Below are 19676 nucleotides of genomic sequence, written 5' to 3'. Positions count from 1 at the left end.
ACTTAACATAATTTCAAGAAACAGGTGCGTGAAAATGTTGTCATCTCATGGTTTAGATGAGTTTATATGTGTATGTTTGTTTGTGTATATTCTGCTCTGTTAGTATCCAAAAAAATGCTAGCAATTACTACTGACACATGTAGTACTCACTCATCTTCAAAAAAATCTTTAGGCATTTCAATTCTTCTACAAGCTGTGACAATTACATGACATAAACACTCCGACACACACCCACAGCCATACTCTCATTTTGGGAGAATCACGACGACATCAACGAGGAAGTTGAAATTCTTTGATACTTAAACAAAACAACTGACTGCTTTTACCCATCCAACTCACCGACGCATCTCTAGGCAAAAAAGACACTCACACAGAATAACACCAATCGTGGCAGTGATAGAAGTAGCAAGAACACCAACAAAGATATTGAGAAGTGGCAACAATAATGGGACTACAATAACAACAATGGAAAAAGACAACAGACTGTTGCCAATGTCCTTGGGGCGAATTATCATTATGAGAATTTTTTATGGGGACAACAACAACAAGGATAACAACAACGGAACTAAGCTGAAGCATGAAAATAAGAACAAGAAAAAAAGATAAAAAGAAAAACAAAACAGTAGCACAAAAGCGGAAGAAGAGCAAAAAAAGAGATTTACACTTATTTCCGAGTGTGTGTATGAGAATGAATGAATGTGTGTGCATGTTTTATTTCGATTTATTTACATTCGCACCCATACACATACGCACTCGTACATAAAAATCCCTTAACCTGGTTGTAAATATAGCGATACATTTACTTGATGAACCTGGAGCTTTGGGACAAATAAAATAAAACCAACAGAGATGGAGAGACAAACGTTCATACATACTTGCGACAATGTTGTTATCGTAGCTGGTGCTAGCACTGAATTGTTCTCGCAATTGTAGTTGTCTTTGTTTTTGCAATTATTGCAAATAGAGTTGTAACTACGAGAGTGTTACAAGTTAAGAAGTGAATGGTGAATGTTTATTTTGTTCAATCACATGTATTCACAGTGCACATTGGTTTCAGGAAATTTTTTTTAAAAACTCACAATATTGATTTAAAGGCCACAATCTTTAAATGAAAGTATGACTTGTTTAAATCAATATACAGTGAAACCTCACAAATTAGGACATATATATTTATATGTATGTATATATACGTCCATAGTTAAACGAATGCCAAATTTAACTTATTATTATTACAAAAAAAAAATTGGTTTTAGTTTAGTTTCATTTTCCATATTCCTTATCCAAAATATGTGTAAACAATTTATAAACTTAAACTGGGCATTAATTTCACTAGCCATACAAATAAGTTCAATGTAAGCTAAAGCAGAAGAAAAGTATCGTACGATTTTCTAAAAATAGTAAGAATGAACTACTGCAAGCTAAATAGGGTTACGATTTGCCTCAAACAATTTTTTCTTTTCTTTTAATTCAGTATGTATGTACACTGAAAAAATAGTGAACCCACCAAAAAGAAAACTTTTGATTAATTTTAGAAAATTTTGAATATTTTTAGAAATTTTTAACTAAACAGTACTACATGCGATGGCATCACGCCGATATCACAAAAATGAGTAAATATTTTTCGACAAATTCAAGAAAATTTATTAGACATAAATAATTTTTTCACATGTTAAAGAAAATTTTGTAGTTTGAAGGAAAAAATTGGAGTTCAAAATGGCAAGAAAGTCTTTAGTGACATACTAAGTTCATGATGGACGCTTTTGTAGTAAAATTTACAAATTTAAAGAAATAATGAACTATTTTGTGAGAAATACGAATTTAGTAAATGGACAAATTTAATTTGTCCTTAAATTATGATCTTAGATTTAAGGATTTATATTTTTATTGAATTTTTCCATTATTGAATTTTTTTTGAATTGTCAGTTCTGGTTAATTTTCCCTATTGTGAATTTGTTTGCCTTATACTTAGCTGAATTGTTATCGAGTGAATTTTATTGTGAATTGATAATAAAATCAAACTAGAATCATAGGTTTGATGGATAGAATATCGCTTGAATTTTGTTCTGTTCAACTTCACATCCATCAAGGTGAGCATCCACTTGGTCCCTTCTCTTCTTAATAAAACACACGATAGCTATACTTATACACTTTTTTTTTATTTGGTTTCTCGTTTTGGGGGAAAATTGGTAATCAATTCCAACTTATTATTTCTCATACGTGAGAGAACAAATAAGTCGACAGTACACACCATACAGTCCATTACCTATCTTCAAAGGGAGTCCCGACAACACCCATTCTCATTTCTACCAGTTGTCCCATCCGTCAACACCGCTGACGTCTGACTGGAAAGCTCCCCTAATTGTGTTCAGTAAATCTTTATGCTTAATTTGTGTATGATTTTTTCCCGTTTTTTAGTTCATTTATCTAACGTACGCAAAAATATATAGGAGTAAGGCAAACTTTCTCCAAACATAATAATTGTATGAACAAAAATGTTGTTAAATTGGCTTTAGGGAAATAGAGAGTTCACTTTTTTTGAGTGTAATTAAAAAACATACCAATTCGTTGCAACGCATTGTGAAAATCATAAATTGTGGATTACAATTTAGTTCAAGTTTCGCCGGAGGTAGTACAGTTTTGCTGTACAAATGTTTCTTTACTTGCTATTTCTAGATTTTCCAATGTAAAATTTTCCCACAGTTTACCACTTTGGTATCACAATGGACTGAATAGTCTAAGTGAGCCTGAAATATCAGGCTGTCACAATACCTAGCCTAACCTACGTGGGACATATATAATCCCCTATCTTCTGGTTTACGAATTCGCAAAATTTTAGATTGTCAATAACTCTGAACCATTCCATATTTTGCCCCAATAAAATTCCTTATCCATTCCATGTCAATCATGACAGATAAAAGATTTAAATAAATCACACAGTCATCGTCAGCGTGTATATAAATTGTTCATTATGTTTGATCGATACTTTTCAAGCCTATATCGCGCCATTTATAACCTAAGCATCAATATTGGATTATTTACAAATGGATTCATTACTGATGTCACGTTCTCATCCTGTTAATTTTGTTGTACAATGATGATGATGATGGCGGTTTATGTTTGCATCAAGCCAATATAGATTGTTTTACATTTAATAAATTTGTTGTGTGTAGCGATGAGCAGGGAGAGGCGATACCTTCCGTTCACAAACATGTTTTCACAAGTACATGGGTGGGTATAAACATTTAAAATTATATATTGCTCATACGTCATGGTAACTAATTATAGATGAACATGCCATTAGTGATGCCTCATCCATAGGCAAACAATACAAATGCCTTCTTTACGAGTGTGTGTGTGTCTGTGTCAATACATATACAAAGTGTTTGTTTGTTCACATATAGCGGCGATATCTTAATTGAATATTACGCTAAATTGAACTAGGATTTTCCATCCTAAGATTTTTTCAATTGTTCTTGCCATTGACGGATATTAGTACATCTTCAATGGAGATTTGAGTATCAAGATTGCATTACCTTACCAATATCCTTAATCGATTTAGTCTGTTTTGGAATTATTGATATGTATAGGTATCTATGGCTATCTTTATTTGATTGGTAATGGCATAAATGCGTATATTTGTATGTGTGGGCGAATTAACACTAAAACAAAAGATCAATATTTCATAGACAATAGACCTATAACACCATAATAACATTAACGACATTAAAGTTATTAATAATTATTTGCCAAACGACCGAAAAGGGGAAAAGCATGGCATTGTATGAAGAAAACATTGGAGGGAAAAAAGAAACAAAATTGAACAACACTTGCTGGCAAAGACCCTCGGGAGGAGGCAGCATCTCTGGGCTATGAGATTGATGTTTTCTTTTTTTTGCTATGCTTTTTGGTTGTTTGGCGTTGGAGGCGAATGCTCGTGGCAAGCTAAATACACTCCGATGTTATTTAATTTTTCACAACTCATATATTTTTGGTGGCGTTTAATTTTCTTCGGGGCTTTTATTGGACATTCATCGCTGTTATGGCCATCGATGTCGTTGTAGACGTCGTGGAAGTGGACATGGTCTTCGATGTCTATGCTTGAGATTGTGATTCTTTTCATTTTGGGCGGAAAACACAAAAGAACAGTAAAATAGAAAACACTGGTCGCTTATATTACCGGAATTTTTCTAGCGATTTTTTAGCGCGTCAATTTATTTATGTTTTTCGTTCCGCTAAGTGTTTGTGTTATTTTTTTCTTTCCAACTTTTTTTTTTGTTTTTAATAAATATATTCGACCGATTTCGTTTGGTTGGTTGGTTTGTGTGTGAGAGTCTGGCGTCTTCCCTGTCGATTTTAGTGTATCTTTTTTAATGATTTTGATTGTTTTCAATGTTTTGGTGTTCGCACATTTGAGTCCCGAGAGATACTGAAAACTCAGAAATTTTGCAAAGTACTTTTATGCGTTTGGTCTATGGCTGAGCGGCGTCAGAAGGCAGCAAACAACAGAGGGCAGCAGCGAAGCTGAAGCTCATGGAGCAAACATCTCCCCACATAGTTCAACGTAGGCATGGTTGCTGTTCTGTACTGTGTCATCTCGGCATCTACATCGCCATCGTTAGCACCACCATCATAGCCATAGCTAGCCATCACTCGGATTCTCTAGATTTTGCCGACCATCGAATGGTGATGAGGATTTCCCAGCTGTGTGGCATTGATGGCTGCGACTGCTATCGTTGGCGTTTTTGTCTTCATTATTTTTGCAACTCTTACTTGCCAATCTATGGATGACTTTTACTTTCGTGCTATTTGTGTTACTTTTGGCAAACTTTCCTACACTTGAGTAAGAGAATCAGTGCAATAGGAATCTCTTAAATATGGGAATCTCTTCAACAGATGTAGTGTTTGAAAACCTACAATTGAAAAGTGGGTAGTACAAAATACAATTTTTAAATAAATAGAAATCTTTTCATTTCATCTGATTTTACATATTTTATTTTAATTTACATTATTATTTTTTCCATTTATTGATCTTTTGTGAAATAATTTAAATTGGCATGAATGGAATTGAAAAGAATTTGCAGAAAATTATGATAATTTTGAAACATTTTTGAAACATTCTGCTAAGTTGTTAAAAATGTCATTTTTATAGGAGGAAAATTAATAATGGAATTACATTAAGCGCAAAATATTACACAGGAAACAATCATATGTTTTTAAATTAAAATGAATGGTATGGGAAAAATTGGGTTAAAAGTATTTGTAAAATTTCCTCATTTTTCACTATTTCAGGATACAAAGTTGTTGTATGTATTCTATTAATGAGTATTGTATTTGTTTTTTTTTTTTCTTTCTTGAATTTCTTCTACAAACACTTGTATACACTAAAAAAATGAACCCTCCAGAACACTAAAGCCAATTTTAATGGAAATTCGTATTTCCCACAAAATAGTTCAGCATTTATTAAAATTTGAAAATGTGTTCGTTGCTACAGACATTTTTGTAATTTGTAACTCCAATTTTTTCTTTCAATCTACGAAATTTTCTTTGAGAAGTAAAAAATTATTATGTACGGGTATCAACGATATAATTCGTCATTTCACTCTGGTATTCACTGCCTCTCAAACTTTCCTCAGCATTTGCTACGTAGGTTTCCACTCAACTGGTATCCCAATTTTTTAATGCCATTATTGACTGAATAGTTCAATTATTTTATTCCTTCTATGCCAACTGTTTTTGTTGGACTAATATAATAGTTTTACCATTCTTCATTTTTTTCATCTTGAGTGTACAAAGAGTACATTAAAATGTTTTCTCTTTATTTCTATAGAACAACAGGCGGTTAAAGGGAAAAGATATGAACAACGAGAGAGAAGAGATTTGTCGTCGTAAATGGCTAAAGTTTATTTGCAAAAGCCAACATACATATTTCTCTTTAATGTTTTAATCAAGACGGATGGTTTCATTCTCTTCTATGAGATGAAGTTCTTCGTGTCGTTAAAAGGCCATGAAGTCTCGTGAAGGGAGATGTGTTTTGTGTACGATATTATGTTATGTGTGTGCGTGGGGTGAGAGGATGGTGTGCTATGTGGTTTGGCTTGCTCTGGTGTGATAAGCCAGCCTGTGTATTCTTCAATGTAACAATGTTCTAATTGAATTTGTTTAGCTGTTGCATATCGGAATTCCTGCTGATTAGCGCCATGTCCGTCGTTTGCCTTCAGAGAATGCCGGCTTTTGACATTCGATGCAAACGAGCTTGCTATTGGAGAACACCATGGGCAAAATCGACTTTGAACAACAAAACACACACCTCCCCTTGATGGCAATGGCAGAGAACTTATACCTAACGGAACATCACAAAATATATGAGAGGTAAATGTGGGCTTTGTTTGTTTTGTTTTTGGGATACTATGAATTGGAGGTGTGCGCTTTGTGTAAGAATGATGTAAGTATGAAAATATGTATGCCTGAAATAGGTGTAATACAGAAAGTGTTTGTTTGTTTTTTTCCTCCTTATTTATAGTTAGTCACGGTAATTGGCGCGATTCAAAAGTTGAATTTAAAAGTTTATTAAGTGTTAATTGTTCGACAGACACCGCTGAAAGCACCTGCGGTCAGAAAATTTAATTAACACATACAATAATTAATATTTGATTATAGAAAATAAACACAGATATGAGTAAATATACACGAATATTGAGACTTAATTGCCAATTTTAAACTTAGGCATATAAAATCACACAATTATTTTGTCAAAATTTTACAAGATCCTATTTTGCTTAATTTATGGAATATTTGTCATTATAAAAATAATTTTTTATTATTTTTATATATTATTATTATAATACTCAAAACTGTTTAGTACAAGTTATACACGATCATATTTTATCAAATGAATGAATATTTGGAAATTTCAGACAAACGAAATTCCCCTTTCTTATAAAGCGATTCAATGATTGTCTATAAACTTTTTTATTAGCCTTTGGTGAAAATATTTTAGCGCCAAAAGAAAACTTTGCCTGTCTGAAAATTCGTTCCTCAGAATAGAAAACTCTTTGCACATTTTTTTTTTGTGTACAAATGGTAATTTTACCTTCCCATTTATGTGTTGGTGAACCAGTGTGTGTGTGTCAGTTTCATGGATATGTTGATATTTCCGAACCCATTTAATGTGTCAGATTACTCAATTATTTCACTGACCGATCCGAATGATTGCATGAATGAGGGTGGGATTTCTCTGCCAAATGCAAAGAAGCTACATCTCTGCTCTGACCACATTATTGTCACAAATGGATTATTGTTATTATCATTCTTTGTGTACATTCATAAAATTTACTCGCATTATTATTGTGCTTGTGAGAAGAAGAGAGTGGGAAAGCGAAGGAGGGATAGAGAAAAGCATTTGTGTATATTTGTACTAAATGTAATTGATTAAATTGAACTTAAGTGCAAATGGAGATGCTTTCATACTACAAACAATTCATCACATACACATAGTTGTACCGCCGCTGTCACGTCATTATCATGTGTATATTTGAATGAGGGATTGCGGTAAACAACATTAAATAATTGCATGTATCTCTTGATTGATTTATACATGATGATGTATTTGATATCTGTATCAACTATTACAGCATCAAGATTTTTATAATAGTGACATCTTTAAAAAAATCGTTGATAAACCTTTACAATGAAAAAAAAACTACTATGCATTATTATTTACCTGATTTAGAATGTCCAAATATCGAATGGGTTTTCTGTTGGGATCTGCCTAATAGCTCAAGGGACTCCTCCTCTCTTTCAGGTAAGCCATCATTGCGTTTTATGCTACGTTTTGTTGGCATTATGTATTTTTTTTTTTTGTCACTCTGCACTCGTCCAGTAATTAAATGGCGCCAAAATTCACACTCGTCGTACTACAAAAAATGTTTCTTTTCTTTTATTTTCTGTTTATTATTATTTCATTTAATGGATGATGACGGCGCGACGACACTTTACGTTATCAACCCAAAACAAATGAATCCACTCACAGATGATTTACGAAATTTTGTTTGTTGGTTTTGTTTTGCATTGCACTCTTATCTCAGTGCAGAATGATGACGTAGAATGGCGTTCCCACGTTGTTATGGTTGGCGAATTTGTTTGTTTGCTTGCAAAAACGACTACAAGAACAGCAACAAACAAGTAATCACACTCGACCATGTGCTCTATTTGCAATTTAATTTCTATGCATGTACATTTGTAGTATGTGTTAGTGTATTCTCTTGCATTGTTTGTGTGAGGGTTTTTAGTATTGAATTGAAATTCGTTTTTCTCAAATTCGATTGTGGGTCATTCTCGATTCACTGATTTATTTTACATGTATTTTTAGCCCGGGATATTGAATTGATAACGACACAACTGGTGTTTTTGTTTTCTTTTTTCCTTTGGAAGTTAAGGTGGTTTACACGTGACGCTGTCACATATGAGTTATTGCGTGTAGCCGTTAGCTATATTAAAAAAATATAAATATCTATATTCAAATCTTAATATATTGTAAAACCGACAAACACCTGTACTTAGGAGTGTAGTTTTTTTTTCGTATTTATAAATAGAGGCCATTGATGACGTTTAACATTTGCCTTTCTTTGAGAGAACTATTTATAGACATGCGTTTATTTTTAATAATAATGCATGTATAATATTTTAAGCAAATATTTACGACATACATATTTCGTTGTGGGCCTGTGAATGTAATATGTAAAGATCGGTTAACAAAATTAATATGACTAATTGATTTCAAAACAAAGCATAGTTGCAATTTAATGGGAAATAATAGGCATGTTTTTGGAAAACAATGTAAGCACGGCTTAAAGAGAATATTAAATTTAATATGGTGAACCGTTTTCAAGTTATTCCAATATATGTAGTGGAAGTGCCTTAATTTTGAACACAACGGTATATCTCGAGAAGTCGAGCTGATAGAACCAAGTGCAGATTTGGATTCAGCGTCCCAAATAACCTTAAAAACAATGTTCAGTTCTTAATCAACAGATCCATTGTTCCCTTGTGTTATCAATGATAATCTCTAGGATTTTCAATATATACTTTTAAAATATAATGTTCTGAGAAGAAATATAATACTAAAATTGTTTAGATAAATGTAAATTTATTTGGTTTATTTTTTTAGATGTAACAATAATACATGTTACAAAAATATTTGTTTCTTACATATAAACGAAACATAAATGTATATATTTCAATTTCGCTAGGGATTCTTTAAACTAATATATGTGTAACAACAAAACAAAATATTTTTCTTCTAGGAATAAAACACGATTAGGACAAATGCAATAAAATAATGTGAATTTGAAAATTATAAATAGAATAAAATTACCAAAAAATTTCTGTCTGTGTCTGCTGTCATGTTCTTGTAGCTCTTGGTCTAGCACACAACAATTCATAAAATCTAAGGTAAGTTCCAGCTTCTTAAAATATAATAAATGCTATCAGTATATATTTTGTTCGCCGTTATGCCTTAATTTAAGAAAAATTTAGATTTTCTTAGCAAATACTAGATTCATATGATTAGATTAAATTTTGTGATTGTGATTTCTGTAAATCATATGATTGTTTCACATGATTTACAGAAATCAGTTCTAATACAAAAAACAAATAAAACGTGTAACGTGAACCATCTTAATGTTTCTTTTTTAATGCTCTTTGATTTTCAAGAATTTATCGTATCGAAACATTTAGCCTTTCGGGTCTGCTGAATAGATCACGCGACGCGAATTAATTGCACTTTCTTGCGACACATTCGATTCGCGGCCTTTTAATACGATTATCTTTTTTCTCGGATCTCTGTCCATTGACTGAAGGCAGCGTGACTAGAGATTCATTCGTTTGACACACTTTTCTCTGTTTTGATATTTTTTTACCTTCCTCTCAAGTTCTCACTTCCAATTGGCATGTAATTTTTTTTTATTTTGGTTTGTTTGCATTTAAAAATTTGATTGAATTCTGAATGATCGAGGGACACACTTGATTGAATTTGAGTTGATTTTATGGCTGTTTTGTCGTCACTCAATCAGTCAGTCAAAGTAATGACACTTTTCGATTGGATGCACTGCTGTGAAGGTGATTGCGTTTATCACCATTTTTTGTCGTCTTAGAAGAACCGATGCAAGTGCAGTTTGTGGCGGAACGTCCGTAACCGTTGTTTCAAGATTCGAGACTGAGCAGAAAAACGTTAGACCTTAACTGATATGTGTGTGCTGTGTCCACCCGATCGTTTTCATTTCGGATTCGTAACTTGAGATGTATGCGACACAGTAGCCGGTCACCGTGTAAGCTTCATTGGTCGATTGATAAACTCTGCTGGCCTGCTGTCGGCATCACAAGTGATGGTCTCGTTGTCCGTTTTTAGTTAAATGAGAGCAATTTAATTTTGTTTTGGTTTTCTTTTTTTTTTTTTGTTTCATGCATTAGACAATTGTTTTGTTTTCGAGTAAGTCAACGGAATGGGTCATCGTCAGAAGACAGACACTGGACCAGCTATATCTACGTGAGATCCACTACGTACCCCATCTTGTGGCATTTTATTATTTGCAATACATTTATGGGCAACCGATCTGATACCACACTTGCTCATGAACGGGCAGTTAGAGGTAAGTGGAGTAAATGACTGGATGATTGTTCGATAAGCCTAATATCTGCTTACTACAAGAGAAAATAAACTTCGGCCGTGACACTAACAAAATATTTCAAATGATATTGACACTATTATGAATAGATCTTTAGCGTGCAGTTAAATTTGCGGATGCAGTTTTTGCTGTTGTCGTCGTTAACTCTACATCACCATTGAATACTCAAGAATGCGGTGCCTTTTTAAATTGCGCTGTGATTGTGTATTTTGGCAATGCACAAATCCATGGGTTAGAGTTCGAATGCATGTTGCAAAATAAAATTTGCATTTACAGGTGTAGCCGACTATTGAGTCGTGATAATAGCGATAAGAAGAAGTACTAACAATTGCCCGACCAATGAGATAAAATTAGTCAACATTGTTGTTCAATTTTCTAATAAAGGCCTCGTTTGTTTTGTTTTGTTTTTTTATTTTTGTTTTGTTCTATTACCAATAAGAAGACACCGGCAAATTGAAGTATCATATTTTTTGTTGCATTAGATAAGCTATGACGACTTAATATCAGTACTCTCACGTTGACCATAGCCAATTTAAAATACGACATAAATATTAAGTGGAAAAAGGCAATAAACAAACGATAATCATATCAAGGCATGAATCATGTTGTAGTGACAGACAGACGGACGAAAGTCTTCTAAGAAAACTATATTTCGAGAACTCTATAAACACAAAATTAGAACGAACCTTCTTTTAGAAAAAAAATAATTTACAAAACATTTTATGCGAATCATAATGAATCAATGTTGTTTTTTTTTTTGTATTAAATACTCAATGAAAACCCAAAATGTCAAAACAAAAACTTGACAAAAAATCTTATCAATTCTGGAAAATTATACTTATTTGTTCATTGATTTATGTTTCTTTTCATGTGGACTTTAAATTCTGCTGACTCAGACTGTTTATATAGGATTCGTAACAGCTATAGGCAAACAAAGCCCACAAGCGCCGCATACATAGATTGCCCAGTGTGATACAAACTCAATATTTTGGTGTGGGAAACTACATTTTCATCAAATTGAAATGTCTTCCTCAGGTTTAATCAAAATGCAAATTAAATTACTACACTGTTAGAAAAATATGTTTTTCATATGTTCCGATATAAACAAAATGTGTTTCGGGCACGATTTTAAACCACAATATATTTAAGTGCGAACATGTAATGTTCCTAAACTAACACTAAATGTTTGGGACATCTATGTTAATATGTTAGAATATATTATGTTTGGGGCATCAATGTTTCATAAAAATCATATGTGTGAATACAAACATATATAAATTTACAAATTTCGACTAAACATACATATGTTGTGATATTTTATTCAAAGCGACAGAGAGAGTATAGAGAGAAATAGAGATGGAAACCGGGAGAGTTGACGAAAGATATCAATATAACACAGCAAAAGAGTCAAAAGAGAACAATTTCTGTGAAACCGCTTGTATGTTGTTTCGGAAAACTGTTTTATGATAAGGCCAAAAATTTGATATGTTTAAGTCTAAATATTATTTAATTTGAATAAAGAGAATATACATTCTGAACCAAGAGAATAGACATTTGAAAAACAAACAGCTTATGTTTTCGCCTTGAGAGCAGCATTTTATGTATGTGTGGACATGTGTTTTGTTTATCATTTTGGCATTATGGGCACAATTTTTTTCTTGGTTCGTTAAAAGGAATCAGGGGTCTTCATAAAAATAACGAAAGGGCACTATACTCTTTTTACAGTTGGAACAGTAAAATGAAATAAGGAGGAAATAGTGAAAAATTACATAGTAAAATGTATAAAAACAAAGTTTAGTTCCTCTTTATTAATAAGTAGTCCACGAGGAGTTTACGGACACCATCAAATATAAAAGCGGGCATTTAGTTCGAGTTTTACAGCTAAAACAAATTAAAAAGATTATTTTCTTTAAAATGAATTATTAAAGAAAAATAAAAGGAATTTTAGAGCGATGGTGTTAAATGCCAGTAAAAAACTGTTCACTCCTAAATAAATTTATGTTTATATTATAAAATTATGTATGTATGTTTATACTCGACTCCACGTTCTTCTTTTGTTAGTTTTTGAATTCCTTCCAAATTTTAAAGTTTTGTACAAAAACAGTTTTTTATTACAAGATTGTTATTTTTGCAATAAAAAATAATATTTTATCCAAAAATCAGTCAATTTCGTATATATCAAGCACTGTTACTGACTATAAATCTTTAATAACACACATTTCGAAGTTTCATTTAAAAAAAATAATATAGTATAAATATAAATGTGTAAATTAAAAAAAAAAACAAAAAAAAATGTTCGGTCGGAGCAGGGATTGAACCCACGACCCTTTGCATGCAAGGCAGACATGCTAACCACTGCTCCACGTGGCAAACAAATGTATGTTTCTGTTAAATAATGTTATGTTTGCATGGGCTCGTGGGCGCTGCAAACTATGCTACATAAATGTAACTTAAAACGATAATTATCTACTGGTGACTATAACAGCTACGTAGCCCAGTGGATAGTGTGTTGGCTTATAAACTGTATGGTCCTCGGTTCGATTCTCCGTGCAGGCGAAAGGTAAAATTTAAAAAATTTATAAAAGTGAATAATTTCTTCAACATTATTTGTATTACAGAGAAAGGTTCCAATAACTAAAAAATTTCGTGGAAGTGAAAATTACGAGTATGTTAGGGAATGAGCACAATCGTGTTTGGGAAAAATTCTTCCAAGCATATAATATTTTTGACTCAAAATGCTTCCAAACATATAATATGTTCACATAAAACAAACATATTAATGTTTCGGCAGTATGCAATAATATATGTGCTTCCTGCAAAATATGTTTGGAACATATGTTAAAGAAGCGATTTTTTTTGAGGGTGTAGAATTTAATGTAATTTTATTTAGTTTTCGGTATTAAGTCTTAATTTAAATCAGTTTAGATTTGTTTTTGAAATTGCCATTAGACATTAAATCGAAAAAATGGGTGCTTTAATTCGAGCTGCTTGACACTTATAGAAATACATTTTCGAAAAAGAAACAGTATGTTTTGCTACATTACTAAAACAAATTCTGATTTTTTACTATAGAAATTAGAAAAAAAGTTGTACTACCGCAGTACAATGGCTCAAAGATTTTGAGTTCAATACCAGACTTTAACAAAAATCCAAAAAACATTTCCAATGGTGGCTGAACATCTCAGCCATGGTGGTGACATGACTATGTATTACAGCTTTGCAAAATATTCTCGAAGCACTGTATGTCACGACTTTTGGATTCGGCTATAACAAGGAAGTCCCTTATAATTGAAAATGAAAACAGAATCAAGCGGCCCATATTGATAGGAGGCAAAATTTCTCGTGTCCCTCATGCGATGATCGTGAGAAATATGAATTACAGATTGTACTTTTCCATTCAACCAGTTTGTATCAAAGTTAGCCACATCGGTATTTCCAATCGACAAATCTGCTTTAGGTTTTATTTTAGCACTTTTATACTTGGTCATCGACTGCATGGCAATTATAATTAGAATAATATTTTTTAAAGAGTTCTTCCTAAATACCTACATAAAATCTTATTTCCAGCTCAAATATTTAAATGGGGAACTAAGAAGTTCCTTAATAATTTCATTTACATACCATTATCAATCTAAAAATATGCTCACATTGAATAACAATCTCTCTGCCATGAATAATTTGATCAGCCAGATGTCTTATTTCCAATGAAAGGAAACAAATTACAAATCAAAAAAAGATTATTTTCTAGCGATTGATGCCAAAAAAATTAATTTGGAAAACATTTGCCAATACGTTTTAAATAAATTTATTAACATTCACAATATCTTCAATGAAAAATTGCCGTATTGAAGGAAATGTTTTTTAACACAAATAAAACAACCAACAATTATTTTCATAATAGATTGAAATGAAACGAAAAAGAATGTTTTTCATATGTTTGGGTGTAAAAATTATATGTTTGGAACTCAATTTTTTAACACAATATTTTTAAGTGCAAGCATACTATGTTCATAAACTAGCATAACATGTTTGGGGCATATATGTTAATATGTTAGAACATATTATGTTTGGGACATAACATGTTTGTAAATATAATATGCTTGGATGCAAACGTATATTAATTTAGAATTATTTTGTTTGGACCAATCCTAAAAATAACATATATTCGCTTGAAGCGAAATGTGTTTAGGGTATATATTACAGAAGCGATTTATTTGAGGGTGTAGATAACACAAAAGTCGTCTTTTCAACTAATTCACTTTTTTTATCAAAAATTCAAAATCGTTTTTTACAATCGACAATTTTCATTGAATTTCTTTAAAACTTGGTTTATGTACCGCCTCCAATAACTCCAATTGGAATAAGTGACGTTAATCCATGGTCGTATATAGCCTATATATAAACCGATCTCCAAGTTTGGTTTCTTGAGCCTTTAGAGGGCACAACTTTTATTTATTTTTTTTTTATTTTTGACACGTGACAAATAATAAGGGTAATCACAAGTCCACAGTATTAATAATACACAAAAATAATATTTCTTGGCTGTAACTAATTACGAAATTCATGAATGCAATTAATCATAGTCGTCAGAAAAAAGTCAACTTTTTTTTTAATTTTTGTAAGAGATTTTCCTCTGTCCAACGAGTTTTTCTTAATTCTGAGGATGTCTCAAAATTGTATGAACTAAATGCCAGCCAAAGTTCAATGGCATAAAAATAAGTTCAATGCTAACAAAAGCAGAAGAAACGAAGGAAGTAAGAATGAACTACAGCGTGGTTAAAATTGGAATGATCTGACGCCTAAGATTTCTTCTTTAGTTTCAGTTCATTTTTATACCCACCACCATAGAATGGTGACGGGGGTATAATAAGTTTGTCATTCCGTTTGTAACACATCGAAATATCGATTTCCGACTATATAAAGTATATATATTCTTGATCAGGGAGAAATTCTAAGACGATATAACGATGTCCGTCTGTCTGTCTGTTGTAATCACGCTACAGTCTTCAATAATGAAGCAATCGTGCTGAAATTTTGCACAAACTCGTCTTTTGTCTGCAGGCAGGTCAAGTTCGAAGATGGGCTATATCGGTCCAGGTTTTGATATAGTCCCCATATAAACCGACCTCCCGATTTGGGGTCTTGGGCTTATAGAAATCGTAGTTTTTATCCAATTTGCCTGAAATTGGAAATCTAGAGGTATTGTAGGACCACAAATACGTGTGCCAAAAATTGTGAGTATCGATCCATATTTTGGTATAGCCCCCATATAGACCGATCTCCCGATTTTACTTCTTGGGCTTATAGAAATCGTAGTTTGTATCCAATTTGCCTGAAATTTGAAATCTAGAGGTATTTTATGACCATAAAGAGGTGTGCCAAAAATGGTGAGTATCAGTCCATGTTTTGATATAGCCCCCATATAGACCGATCTCCCGATTTTACTTCTTGGGCTTATAGAAACCGCAGTTTTTATTCAATTTATCTGAAATTGGAAATCTAGAGGTATTGTAAGACCACAAATGCGTGTGCCAAAAATTGTGAGTATCGATCCATATTTTGGTATAGCCCCCATATAGACCGATCTCCCGATTTTACTTCTTGGGCTTATAGAAATCGTAGTTTTTATCCACTTTGCCTGAAATTTGAAATCTAGAGGTATTTTATGACCATAAAGAGGTGTGCCAAAAATGGTGAGTATCGGTCCATATTTTGGTATAGCCCCCATATAGACCGATCTCCCGATTTTACTTCTTGGGCTTATAGAAACCGCAGTTTTTATCCAATTTATCTGAATTTGGAAATCAAAAGGTACTTTAGAACCGTAAAGAGGTGTGCCAAAAATGGTGAGCATCGGTCCATGTTTTGGTATGGTGCCCATATAAACCGACCTCCCGATTTGGGGTCTTGGGCTTATAGAAACCGTAGTTTTTATCCAATTTGCCTGAAATTGGAAATCTAGATGTATTTTAGGACCATAAATAGGTGTGCCGAAAATGATGAGTATCGGTCCATATTTTGGTATAGCCCCCATATAGACCGATTTACCGATTTTACTTCTTGGGCTTCTAGAATCCAAAGTTTTTATCCATTTTGCCTGAAATTGGACATCTAGAGGTATTTTCGGGCCATAAAGAGGTGTGCCGAAAACGGTGAGTATCGGTCCATATTTTAGTATAGCCCCCATAAGAACGATTTCCTGATTTAACTCCTTGGGTTTCTAGAAACCGTAGTTTTTATCTGATTTGCCTGAAATTCTAAATATTCTGGTATTTGAGGCTCAGAAAAACGTGTATCGGATTAAGTTTTTATCGGTCCATTTGGTAATGCCTCCATAAAGACCGACTTCACTTCTTGAGGGTGTAGAAGGCCAACTGATCATGAAAATTGCTTGAAACTCAATGTAAAATTTCCAAATTTTACTTCCCGGGTGAAAATCTACAGATTTAAGATTTCAAATCAAGACGTTATTTTATAATTTTCTTGCACACTTACAAGAGATGTTAATAATTCCTCTAAAACTCAAACAAAAATTGTTCTTATAAATCCAGAACCTGATATAGTCCTCATAGGTGAAATCTTTAAATTTATCTTCCGGAAGTGTCCTCAAGCCCTCCTGAAATTTCAAAGGAAACCCTAATATTTGGTTCATGGTGGTGGGTATTTAAGATTCGGCCCGGCCGAACTTACTGCTGTATATACTTGTTGCTTTTCGAGAAGGGAGAAAAAATAGTTAATTTTCCCCGGACATAATTTATATGTTTTTTTTTCCGTGTATTGAATCATTTTTTAATTAATCAGTTTACAGCTACGGTCAAAAACTAGCAATAAAAAAAAATTTTGCTAAGAAAAATAAAACTTTTTTAAATTCGTACACTTAATTATTTTTTATTATATTCTATTAATGTGTACTTCATTATTGGCTTTGGTGAAATAGAGAGTTCACTTTTTTTTTGAGTATATAATTGTAAAGATTTTACTCTTCGAATATTATCATTACAAACATATTACTCCTTCTTATGTCTATTATCATTAATTTCTTCTGATACACCATACATTTCGTCAAAAGTTCAAAACATTTCAAATATAATTTCCGTTAAACATAACGAGTATTAGCAGAGCTTTTCTACTCAGCTAGCCGTAATGGTTCACATGTAACTTATAGCCATAAGCTCATCAAGTTTTCCTCTTTCAAAATTTCCTATCCAAATCACAAACCACGGAAAAGCTGAAAATTTCCCTTGTGTTTATTTTTCTCATGGGATTATTTGAGCTGTGGCAAATGTTAAGCTTACGAGTACATACTTGAGAGAAATGCAAACAATCATCATTCGACACGGTAATGCTAAAGCATCAAAACAAACAAATACCACAGAGTAGATAGATGTCCATGAAAATAGACCCAGTCGCAGTTATCCATGTGAATGTGTGTTAAGTATCAAAACAAACGCGTGCGCTACACTTTTAGGATAAAGAAGCATAACAGAAAGGTCCTTAACGTTGGGCCACAAATTAACCACAGTTAAATACTGGCAGCAGTAACACACCATCAAACACACACACATACACATGCACACTCAAAAAGCATTTAATCGATATGTTCCAGACATTAGCGAAGCAATACAAATAAATATCCGCAAATGCACTCATATTTATTCTATAAGCATGTTATATGGACATGATAAATTTGTGAGAATTTTTTTTGCACCACTGGAATAAAAATTATAAGCACTATGTTTCAATATTTGCAATATAGTTTCGTTTATTTCCAAATATATTTATGTTTAGCTGCCAAACTACACCAAAAATCTATTGACCTAATATGCAAGATTATACAACTTAAATATTAAGAGACAAAATTTAACCACTATTAAGGACAAATTTCTTTAAAATAAAGGAATCATAGTCATAGGATGTGTATAGTCGTTATATTAAAATATTTCTTATTTAATTCTCATCCTAAAGTTAAATTTGTGGAGTTATTGACCATAATATTTAAAGGAGGAACAACTGAATTATGTTTATATTGTAATGGATTGCGATAGTCATTGTTATACTTAATTTGTTGGAGATACAAATCGAGCACTTTTCCATTGACACTACTCGAAAAAATGTTTACTTGGATTCAAAGATTTTGACTTTCCTTAAGGAATTTGCCATTGATTCCTAGTCAAAGGTGCGGCTTCCTTAAACTTAAGACATTTTAAGGAGTTTTCTAGCTTAGACTCTATAAAATTAAAATTAGGATACAGATCTCACACTTCGCATTTTCATTTTCTTTTTGCTATATATAAAAAAAAAGCTATTCACGTAAAAATAAATGTCAATTTAAAAATCTAAATTACAACAAATACTTCAAAGTAAAAAAACCTACGGCTTCGGGCAGACTGATAAACTATCATTCAAACCACCCTCGCAGAATGATCGTGAATACGGAAACCAATTTCATAAAGAGGGTACACACAGAAAACAAATTTGTTGGGACAACCAATTCTTTTGCCAACCGATATATTTGGTTCCAGCTACTACCAAGAAATAACTGACATAATTTGTTACTACAACCAACTGTTGTGTGACATAACTTGAAACACATTTGTTTGGATAACTAACATATGAGTAGATGAACCATATATTGGCAATCACAACCAATTCGATTTATTATGTGGTTAGAACAATCAACTGTTGTCTATGCTAATAATATGTTGAATTATCGAGGCAACCAATATTTTGGTATCAGTACTATTTGTTTAGCACGAAAACCGTGCAAAATTTTAAAGAAAACTCATTCAAAATATTTTAAGTTTTTGAATTAATTTATTGTGTATTCATAAAAACGGAAAATAAAAGCATATAAACATTAAATATTTAGTAATCCCAAACAACAAATTCTTCGCCAGTAGCAGATATAGACACATCTGACCAACAATTTACATTAATTTTTTTAAAGTCAATAATAGTATTAATACAGTCAGTAGAAGTTATTTTATACGCAAA

The 19676-nt window shown here is 32.4% G+C and overlaps 2 protein-coding genes across 7 annotated transcripts in view; one reads left to right on the top strand and one right to left on the bottom strand.

Moving 5' to 3' along the window:
* Nucleotides 1-10206, bottom strand: part of LOC142219984 (organic cation transporter protein) — a 47218-nt gene extending 37012 nt beyond the window's left edge. The window contains exons 1-3 of one of the 5 annotated variants that reach the window (XM_075288813.1): nucleotides 9918-10206; nucleotides 9374-9513; nucleotides 7721-8486 (exon numbers count right to left, since the gene is read on the bottom strand). In XM_075288813.1, coding sequence (XP_075144928.1) covers nucleotides 7721-7841 — 121 coding nt within the window. In that variant the 5' untranslated portion in view covers nucleotides 7842-8486; nucleotides 9374-9513; nucleotides 9918-10206. Of the gene's footprint in view, nucleotides 1-4177; nucleotides 4437-7720; nucleotides 8487-9373; nucleotides 9514-9671 lie in introns of those variants that run through there. The other 4 variants (XM_075288814.1, XM_075288812.1, XM_075288815.1 and 1 more) reach the window with 4 other exon arrangements.
* Nucleotides 1-19676, top strand: part of Fer2 (basic helix-loop-helix domain-containing Fer2) — a 105689-nt gene that overhangs the window by 68798 nt on the left and 17215 nt on the right. Inside the window, exons 3-4 of one of the 2 annotated variants that reach the window (XM_075288825.1) lie at nucleotides 9303-9450; nucleotides 10468-10646. The exons of the other annotated variant lie outside the window; for it this stretch is intronic. The gene's annotated coding sequence lies outside the window, so the exon portion shown is untranslated. The remainder of the gene's footprint in view (nucleotides 1-9302; nucleotides 9451-10467; nucleotides 10647-19676) is intronic. 2 annotated transcript variants of the gene reach the window in all.

Source organism: Haematobia irritans, chromosome 1 (assembly GCF_050003625.1).
Source record: "Haematobia irritans isolate KBUSLIRL chromosome 1, ASM5000362v1, whole genome shotgun sequence".
Classification (NCBI taxonomy): domain Eukaryota; kingdom Metazoa; phylum Arthropoda; class Insecta; order Diptera; family Muscidae; genus Haematobia; species Haematobia irritans.
This window is presented reverse-complemented; position numbering and strand designations above follow the sequence as displayed.